General features: G+C 40.8%; 2 protein-coding genes across 2 annotated transcripts in view; one reads left to right on the top strand and one right to left on the bottom strand.

Moving 5' to 3' along the window:
• Positions 1-7,171, bottom strand: part of SYCP2L (synaptonemal complex protein 2 like) — a 72,233-nt gene extending 65,062 nt beyond the window's left edge. Inside the window, exons 1-5 of the mRNA XM_019633793.1 lie at positions 7,163-7,171; positions 6,282-6,350; positions 3,964-4,101; positions 3,547-3,666; positions 368-489 (exon numbers count right to left, since the gene is read on the bottom strand). Of these exons, the coding sequence (XP_019489338.1) occupies positions 368-489; positions 3,547-3,666; positions 3,964-4,101; positions 6,282-6,350; positions 7,163-7,171 (458 nt within the window). The remainder of the gene's footprint in view (positions 1-367; positions 490-3,546; positions 3,667-3,963; positions 4,102-6,281; positions 6,351-7,162) is intronic.
• Positions 7,172-7,604: 433 nt separating this feature from the next.
• Positions 7,605-10,156, top strand: part of GCM2 (GCM transcription factor 2) — an 11,930-nt gene continuing 9,378 nt past the window's right edge. The window contains exons 1-2 of the mRNA XM_019633792.1: positions 7,605-7,618; positions 9,293-9,434. Of these exons, the coding sequence (XP_019489337.1) occupies positions 7,605-7,618; positions 9,293-9,434 (156 nt within the window). The remainder of the gene's footprint in view (positions 7,619-9,292; positions 9,435-10,156) is intronic.

Here is a 10,156-nt window from a genome sequence, read left to right as displayed (position 1 = left end):
TTTGTATTATTTTTAAAAAGCATAAACTATAATGTTAATATATTAATGCTGATATTTCTCTAACAGGCAGGAGTTGCCTTTAAATACAGTAAAAAAAATTTTAGAGAAATCCTATTTGACCTTCAATGACTTTATTAAAATTAGCATATCACCCTCAGTCAGGTGAATAATATATTGGTAAGTATGAAAATAAATCACCTTATTTTTCTATAACATTGGTTATGTATTAATGTTTGTTTCTATTTCATATAATATTCTAATTAAATATTGGAGTCTTTTAGTAAAACCCACATCTTAGAAAAACACAAGTTTTAGAAATAACTCAAAGATTCCTGCAAATCACCACTGGTATCTGTTCAGGAAAGCATCTGCCCCCATCCTTACCAGCGCTGTGTCAAAGAAGTCTTCTGTAACACTAATCAGAGATGTGTCTGACGCTAGATGGTCCATGATCAGAAATTCTACTGTTCTTTCAAACCAGGAAGCCATGTACACAAGAGAAGAAACACTGATGGAACCCCCATAACTGTATAACTACTTCCTATTTGATACAATTTCACAAGATAATTCTTTTGCTACAGCAAAATAATTTCAAAGACCTTTTTCCATTCCACCACGTTTCAATGAGGCCTGTCTCTGAGGCCTCCATCTAGAACAGTGGTTCTCAACCTGTGGGTCGCGACCCCTTTGGGGGGTCGAAGGACCCTTTCACAGAGGTCGCCAGGTACTCGTATGTGGGCGTATCTGCATGTGGGCCTGGAGAGAATAGAGGAGCGGTGTCTCAGTTCCTAAGACCATCGAAAATATGTGTTTTCGATGGTCTTAGGCAACCCCTGTGAAAGGTTGAGAACCGCTGATCTAGAACATTCCGGGATAGAATCATACTGCTACAGAGGTACAATAAGTAAGAATGGGGGTTTGGCCAGAAGCAATACCAGGAAGCCATATTAATGGGCTAGTGAGGAAGGGTTGAGAAATGAGCCTCCCAAAACAGAAGTTCCTGTCGTCTGGGAAGCTGGAGAAGACAAGCTATCAAAGGAGATGCAGAATTTGAAATGTGCTCCAGAAGTACAAGCAGTACAATAAACGTGCCTAAGTCTGGCTACCTTTCTTTTGCCCAAAGCTTCCAGCTAACTGGAGATTCTCCTTGTCTATAGGAACATATAGCCAAGTTCATATTAAGTTGCTAGGATTGGCATGATTTTAAATAAACTTCTATAAACCCTCCTACAACATATTTATTCAATAAAGCAAAAGCCATCTTTGGACCGGTTTTGCTCAGGCTGGTCACTCTTAAAAAAAAAACAAAGAAAAAATCCTGCACACATGTTTAGAAATCATCATTTAAACACAAAGTAACATGAGTTTGTGATGAACAATGCTTAACAGGAGCGGGGACTTGGAAACTGTCCAATTTGAAGCCAAGAACCCAAGGTACCCCAGCTGAAGAACATGAACAAACCAATCAGCTCTCACCTTTGGCTGCATATTAGGAGAATCGGGGGAGCCCTGAAACACCTTGATGCCCGGGACCCACCACAGACCCAGTAAATCAGAATCTCTGTTGAGGGGACCCAGGCAGTGCTTATTAAAGCTCTCCAGGTGATTCTAATGTACAGCAGGTTGAGAACCACTACTGTGTTCCAAGTTGATGTTTCCTTTATCTCAAATCAGACAAATATTTGCATTAGCTTGAATCATCCACCTCCTGAAGCAAACGTTCCTCCGACAATCGGAGGGAAGAAATGCCCCTCTATATAGAACTCGCTGCTAAGGAGACAATTTCTCCCTCCCTCTATTCATACTCAAAATTCTATGGTTTTAAATACATTTTTGACACCATTCCATCTATTCCCCCAAATCCTCTCCCCCTCCCAGTTCACCAAAATATATTGGTTGAGTATAGATACAGAGAAGGGGGGGAAATGCCATATTATTTGATCAAGACTTGGGACTAGGGAATCACTCCTGAACTAATTTATATGCCACGATCACACATGGTCTGACAGATACACCTGCCCCCACAGCTGTGTCATTACCAGAAGCCAGGCGAAATATTTATTTACAAATATGATAGTTACTGTTCGTTATGTATATGGTATAGGACCGGTTGCTTACTCCTCCTGGATTTTAATACACGACTAAATATATTCCTTTCTGTAGGAAATTCTTGTTCTATGGAGAATAACATCCCAGCACAGTTTGTGTTGACCTGCAAACACAATTGGCTAGTATCCCATCCATTTTGATAATATCAATCTACTCTTCTTGGCCAAAACTTACATGAAATAACATTACATGCTTTAGAATGTGTCTAAATTACGGTTATGAAATTTCCATCACCACTTAGAATTTCAGTGGAATATGGAAATTCCTATTTGATATCAAAACTCCAATGGAGATTTGATCTGACACTTTAAACTTTTGGGAGGGTATTCTTAAATCAAAATAGGAAATTCAGGTTGGGGCAGATTCCAACTCATCCCTGAAAAAAATCAGCTTAAGTTTCCAAGGTACCCCCTGGGATGTCCTGCTCCATTTCCTTTGAAGTTTTATCTTCTCTTCCCTACTTCCTATTATTTGCATAAGTGTGTATCAGGAGTCAGGTGGGGCTAAGTGCAGAAAGAAATATATATAGTTCGTACAATATAAGCACAATTCTTAGATAACTGCTCCCCCAATGGACTTAAGGAAAGAGGAGTTTACTCTTTCTCCCCTGGAGGGGCAGCTGCCTAGAGGCACTTTCGAGTATAAAAAAGGCAGAGACAGATCTCCTTGACCCAACCTGGTCTTAACAAGCTTCAGGTCCTAGAGTCCAGGGGTAAATCAAAGATGTAATTACCAGCCAGATCACCCTTCTGCTCTTCTATCTCCCTCCATTGCCCCAACAATAAATAAATCTTCTCAGAGCTAGAAAATCTCATCATAAAAAGGGAACTGCAGCAAGAGATTTTGCAAACACTGCTTTCCTTCCAGATACCATTACAAAGGCACTCATAATGTTAATGTCTGGTTATTAAAAAAAAGAACAGAGATTCATAATTGGGGTGATTTAGAATAAGCAAAAAATGTTTTTGTCATTTGTTTTTTCTGATTTAACTGGGATATTAGAAAGTTGGAAAAGTGGGCTATGGCAAGGGGAAGTATTTGATAACTTATCTGGGACCAATCTTGCTACTAATGTCTATTAAAATACTTACAGGGCCTTTTTTTTGGGGGGGGGGGATAGTCTACTCCCTACTCATCCTGTATTCCTAAGTCACATTCACTAATAAAAACATGTGATTACTGCTTTGGCTTGTCAAGGGGAGAAGGAGTGTGTCTCTCACTCATTCCTGTACACTCCCAAAGTGCCCTGTCCAGCACATATATCAGGAAACATGTTGAACTCAATTTTTTATTAGATATGGGCAATAAGTATTGTTACCAATTCCTTTTCAAATTTGATTTCAAAGGAACAGAAATACCAAACTTAACTAGATAACTGAATACACTCTAGTTCCTTAAGTTACCCAAAGCCATACAAAATTAAAACGTGACACTTATCTTTGAGATCAGTCCCTGTCGAATTAGCAAAGGCTCATCTTCTTTGAGGCCATCAATGAAGAATCGTTGAATACATTTCAGCAACAGTGAAACACACTGAAATTCATTTCTATCCAGTGCCTAGGAATGAGACCACACTAAGTCAAAAGCCTTACAATGAAAGCTGTTAAGAGAGTAGGTCCTAAGAGTTCTTATTACAAGGAAAAATATAGATTTTACATTTTCTTTTATTTGGTATCTGTGAGATAAATATTAACTAAACTTACTGTGGCAATCATTTTACTATATATGTCAAATGACTATATTGTACACCTTAAACTTACACAGTGCTATGTCTATTTTAGCTCAATAAGAAAGCCTTACAACATATAATTACACATTGGTATTCCAGTCAGAAAACAAAACAAAACAACTTGCCTTATATATTGATTTGTTGAGATGGTATAACACACGATGATTATATTTTTGAGGAACATGGCTCACTCTCTGTTGAAAATAGTCTTCTATTGTCTGAAATCCTTTATCATGAAATGCATCAATAATAAGTGCTTGAAGCTAGAAAGTTGATAGTTTGCAAATTACTTTTTCCCCAAAATAACCATTTGTTTCACAGTAACATTTCTAATTATCATTATCAGTAACAATTCAGTATGGAAATAATAGAGGATAAATATACAATAGAGGTATAGCTTGAACAGTACATAATCATGTAGCCAATGACTGAGTTTGCTGGCTTTAGACAGTACAAGCACACCTCAGGGATATTATGGGTTCATTTCCTGACCACCGCAATAAAGCAAGTATCGCAATAAAGCGAGTCATAATCTTTTTGCTGGAGAGTCCTACCTTCAGTTTGTAAAATATGCAACACCTGTGAAGTGCAATAAAGCGAAGCACACTAAAACAAGCTAAGCCTGTAGCTTGCAAAACGTGGTTCCTGGACTACCATCAGCATGGGCTTCACCTGGGACTTGTTAGGAATCAGGAATTCTGGCGGGGGAGCCCTTCAGGTGATTCTCCTGCGTGCTAAAATTTGAGAACCACCAACTTAGGGAAACTGCATTTGAATTACAGGTATTCATGGGTGAAGAACTTTTATCCTCAGTAATGTTAGAAATTCTAAACACTAAAAAATTCATATCTACTGTCACTCATTCGGGGACATGAATGGTAATAAACAAAGAAAATGAGGGCCGGCCAAGTGGCTCAGTTGATAAGGGTGCAAGCTCTGAACAACAGGGCTGCCAGTTTGATTTCCACATGCGCCAGTAAGCTGCGCCCTCTACAGCTAAGATTTTGAACAGCTCAACCTGGAGCTGGGCTGCCGGGCGTGAGTGGCTGTCAAGGGCGTAGGCTGCAGTCGGCTGGTGTCCAATGGCCAACGACAGACTGCCTCAGCCGGGAAGAGCACAATGATCACAATACCAACATGGACCAGTGAAGTGAAGTCCTCCACAACGAGACTGAAGAACAAAAAAGGACAACAACTTGGCTGTCCCCCTCCCCCAATTCCCCAATTAAAAAAAAAAAATACAATACTAATAACCACAGATAATGCTGATAAATATGCAATTGCCATAATGAATGAAACTGATCTTTTCTGCCTGAACATTGGCTAAGACATACTTCTAAATATACTTACTTGAATAACACACTTCCTTAACTGTCTGTACTATAGAGACAAGATTTTTTAATTTTAAAAATCCAATCCTACAGGCTAAATTACAATATACAATATTATTTTAATAATGGGGCATTGGTACACAGCCCCAAATTCCACTTCTTCTTAGTACTGACTTAAATGGGGAGATAGCATTTGAAATTAAGAATTTAACAGGATATTTTCTTTTTGTAATTACCACATAGTGAACCATTCAGTGCCAAGTGTGTTAAGTGTTCTGCAGATATCCTCATTTAATCCTCACCAACACCCTGACAGAATCTTTATCTGGGATTAATAATAGCAAGGCTGGGAAAGGTTAAGAACTTGCATGCAATCACTCAGTTGAGATTCACACTGAGATTCTCTGACTCAGATGCTAACCTTCTGCCTGCTTGAAAACTCGGCCTGGTTTCTCTGCACTCAGAATCAATCCCAACACTTTGCTGTGGTCTGCAGGCTCTGTATGATTTGATCTCTGTCAGATTCCTCTGCCCGGCTTCCCTGCTAATAAGTCCAGCTCTTCCTTGCCTCAGGGCCTCTGCACCGGCTCTCCGATGCCTAGACGGCTTCTCCCCACCACTTTCCACCTGGCTCCTGGTCACTCCTCAGGTCTCAGCTTCAGTATCACCTTTTTCAGGTTAAGTCTTCCAGGACTTGATCTAAAGCAAGCCAAGTGCCCCCCTCTACCTTCATCTATTCTCCATCACAAGAACCTGTTTCTTTTCTTCCTACTACTTTCCTATGGTTGGTAACCTGCTTCTTAAACTCACTGCCAGACTGTAAGCTCCACCAGGGCACAGATTGTGTCCATTTTGATCAGTACTGCCTATGTCCACCTAGAATAGCGCCTGGAACAAAATAGCTTAGACTAGGGTATTGGTAGGATAGTCAAAGGTAAAATTGACAAGACATGGTGATAAATTAGATGTGGGAGATCAGGGAAGGAGAGGAAGCAAAGAAGATTTCTCTGCCTCTGGCTTGAAGAACTGGAGGAGCAATTGTTGGGCTGGCAGCCCAGAAACAGAACTAGAAAGAACACATACAAAGAATACAAAATTAACTTGTTCTTTACATAGAAAGCATCCTGGGCCATTCCACTCCCATCATCTTCCATAACAGACTGCAAAGAACCTTCTTTTTCCTGTGTACAATAAAAAGATGTGGTTTTTTTAAAACAATTTTTAAAGAAATGCATTTCAAGTTTTAAAAATAAAACAAGAAATAAAGGTTCATATTTTTCCTGAACAAAAAATTTTTGTTTGCTCATGCCCCTGATTATAATTCTAAGATACTACTTTAAAAAAATATATTTTTTTATCCAACTTTATCATAAGAAGCAAAGCAAGCATCATTGTAATTCAAAAACCCAGACTCAGACTTTTTTTTTTCACCAGCAGTGTATTCAATTAACTCGATGCTTAAAAATAGGACTGGCGGTATCGATCCACGCCCCACCCGGGATCACGGGCGTTTCAATGATTAGCATTTGCCTTGCGGGGGCTAACTGAAATCCCAGCCCTTGGAACCACAGATCTGGCGCCCGCGTGAGTGAACGTCACTGCACTAAGTATGCAGCAAGGTGGGAAATCGGCTGGGTAAATAGCGGAAGCACCTTCAAAAGAACCATCTTATTGCCTTCCAAACATTAAATTCTTCAATTTCTCCTTCCCCGAGTTTTGCTAGCATGGGACCAGAGGTTTCTATCCTGCCTCGGAGTGTCACTGAAAGCTGACAATAAACTCCAAGCAAACCTAAGAAAGTAGGAACGCTCCAAGGAACCCCCAAAGGCTCGTTCCCCGGCGGCAGGGGCTGGTAACCCACGCTGGGCCTCTGGGCGAACACTAGAGGCTCTGCGCCTAGAGCCTGAGAGACCGCGCGCCCTCGCGCCCCCCTTAAACCGCGCAGAGGAGGTCCGGGATAAACAAGTGCCCGGGGCCTCCCAAACTCACTCACCGCCTCCATCTCGAGGCTGCCGGCCAGGCTCCGCGCACCTGGACCCTGGGCGCGACACGCAACTGCGTCCCGCTCAGCTTCCCGAGATTCCGCTTGGGAGGCGCTGCCCCCAGGAAGTCTAATTGATGAACCCGCCCCTGAATACTAGAATCCGGTATTTGAGACTCAAGATACGTTCCCAATTAACTAACAATCCTGGTCAGGCCACCTGGGCGCGCGCGCACACGCCTTAAGAGAAAGATTGCTCAAGGGATGTGAACTAAGAAACTTAAACATTCTTTGTGTGCAAAATTCTACACTGATAGCCCCCCACCCCACACACACTTTGCGTTTACAGAAGACATTTGTTTACATCCAAGCAAAACATAATATAACCAGAATCTCAGCCAGTCAACCCAAGACTCTGCGCCCATTAGAAATGATACTTATTTTAAAACTCGTAATGTCCGTTTTCTGGTAAATATGATGTAAATATACTTACATTAATTTACCTATTTTAATCCCAACCTAGCAAATTCCAAGTCTTTTTCCTTACTTTTGAATTAATGAGCTTTTACGATATCAAAATAGTAACAAAGAAGAGCCAGCTGTGAACATAAAGTTCTGAATCAGTGCAAATGTTATTACAGAAAAGAATTGAAGGATAGTATTAATAATCAAAATACAGGTTAAATGTATTTTATTTTAGTGACTATAATAATATAATATAAACAATATAATATAATTAAATTATTAATATTAAATTTTAAAACTTTATAATCCATTATTTTCAGATGTTTTGGGGGAAAATATATCCTTCCAAGCTATACGGTTGTTAATGCATTCAAATTTTCAGGCGAAATTAAAGATAATATAATAGACAACACCATCATTTAATTATTTTTATTTTGTTATATTTTCACTTTGATTCGTTTCTTTTGCTAACATGTTTTACCCACATAAATTTTTAAGGCAATTTGGAATGAATATATATATATAAATTCTTCTCCAACTAAATGTGGTGCAGACTCTATTACATTTCTTTGGACACCAAGATCCATTTAGAGAAAAGTATATGATTAATTGATTTGGTTTTAACATTAAAAATTGTATTTGTGTTTTTGAAGGATGAGGACTCTCTAGGAGCATTCCAAAATTATAGCGAAAAGAAATATCCTAACAGTGTTTACAAGAAAACCAGAAATTAATTTCTATGCATTCTGAGGTGATTTTAAATTATTTTTAAAGTTATATTAAAAACATTTTAAAGTATACATTATATTAAACTATCACAATTAAAGACATCGATTTGTACAAAAAATGACATGTCAATTATTTTAACGTTTGAAAGACAAAACAAACCACATAAAAAGCAACTGAATGACAGAAGTTCCAGGAACCTTCCGCAGTCAGTTAATACGATGAAAATCTGTAAATGAAACTAATGGGTGAAGGCTGGACACTCATTCGTTTACTCCCAGACCTTCGTGGTGACTATGTGAGAGTGATTGTAAACGGAAACCCTGACCAACGCGACCTTTCAGGAGAGGAGAACTTTGAGGCAAGGGAGGCTGGGGGATGAACATGTCACTTTGTTCTGCGTGGACATTTCGTTTCTACTTGGGAGGAGAATCCCAGCTTGAAGTCAAAGAAAGAAGAAAATTTGTGGAACTGCCCGAAGTTGCGATTTCCCATCAGGGGATTTCTCCGCTCATCTGCCACCAATGGCTGGCGGCTCTGAAAAGCATTTCATTATTAGATTGACTTTTTGTTAATTAATTTTTATTTTTCAATTACAGTTGACATTCAATATTATTTTATATTAGTTTCAGGTGTACGGCATAGTAGTTAGACATTTATATAATTTACAAAGTGATCCCCCATAAGTCTCCACCTGGCACCATACATAATTATTACAATATTATTCCCTATGCTGTACTTTACATTCCCGTGTCTGTTTTGCAACTACCAATTTGTGCTTCTTAATCCATTCACCTTTTTCACCTAGCCCCCCAACCTCCCTCCCATCCGGCAACTTTTCTAACAATCCCGACTCTGCGTGCCCTTGACCAGGGAGGTAACAGGACAGGGAGGTGGACTTGTTCAGCACAGGCTGTGAGTTTAAATCTCATCGGCTTTCCCCGCCTTTAGCCAAAGGAAAAGACTAATCCTGCAAGAGATGCTAACTAGCCTAGGCGCCCTCCCCGCTGGATCCCACACGGCATCAGTCCCAGCGCCCTGCGCGCGCTTGGCCACGCGACGGTCTAGGGCGCCACAGTCTCGGGGTTTGGAGGTATGTAGATTGCAAGCATGCTTCTCCAACAGTGACCCGCCTTACGGGACCAGCTCTTCTCTGACTAGGGCTGGGAACCGAAGCTTTCCGCCTGCAAAACAAAGGCACAGGGAATACATTCCGGAAACCCATCTTGTCTCGCCGCTCAGCGTGGCAATCAGCGACTTAAGTCACTTCAATCGAATTTTTTATTAGACGTCTCTAAAGTACTGGAATCAATCTAAAAAGGTGGATAAACAGGTGAAGAAGGCTTGGTCTCAGCCCTGGGGAGCCCACCGAGTCCTAGCCCCCTCACCTGGCTACTGCAGTCTCCAGAAAGCCTCCCCAGCTGGAATGAGGGTACATACGACTTTGTTGTGGTATTTCCATGACAATACCAATAAAGACGATTTTTAAAGGGTTGTGTCAGGTATATGGCAACTGAGAATCCACCGAGCCCCAATCCCTCGTTCAAGCAAATAAGGAAACTGAGGCTCAGAGGAAGACGAGGCGAGAGAGAAAGCTATAAGTTCTGCCGGAGCTCCTGCAACCCGGGGCCACAGAACTCACCTCGTCCCTTCTCCTCCCCCTACCTGTTAGCTAATCTTCCCCACCTTCTTCAGGTTCACTTTCCAGGACTGTCTTCCCACTAGGCCGGGTCCCTCCGCAGCCCCCGGGAGCTTGGGTGCACCTAGGTCCGCGAGCACACAGGGACCTTTGGCACTCCCTCGAACGTCACCCCA

This window comes from Hipposideros armiger, unplaced genomic scaffold (assembly GCF_001890085.2).
Source record: "Hipposideros armiger isolate ML-2016 unplaced genomic scaffold, ASM189008v1 scaffold_1410, whole genome shotgun sequence".
NCBI classification, from domain to species: domain Eukaryota; kingdom Metazoa; phylum Chordata; class Mammalia; order Chiroptera; family Hipposideridae; genus Hipposideros; species Hipposideros armiger.
Note: the sequence above shows the minus strand (reverse complement) of the source record. Positions and strands in the feature narration are given on the sequence as shown.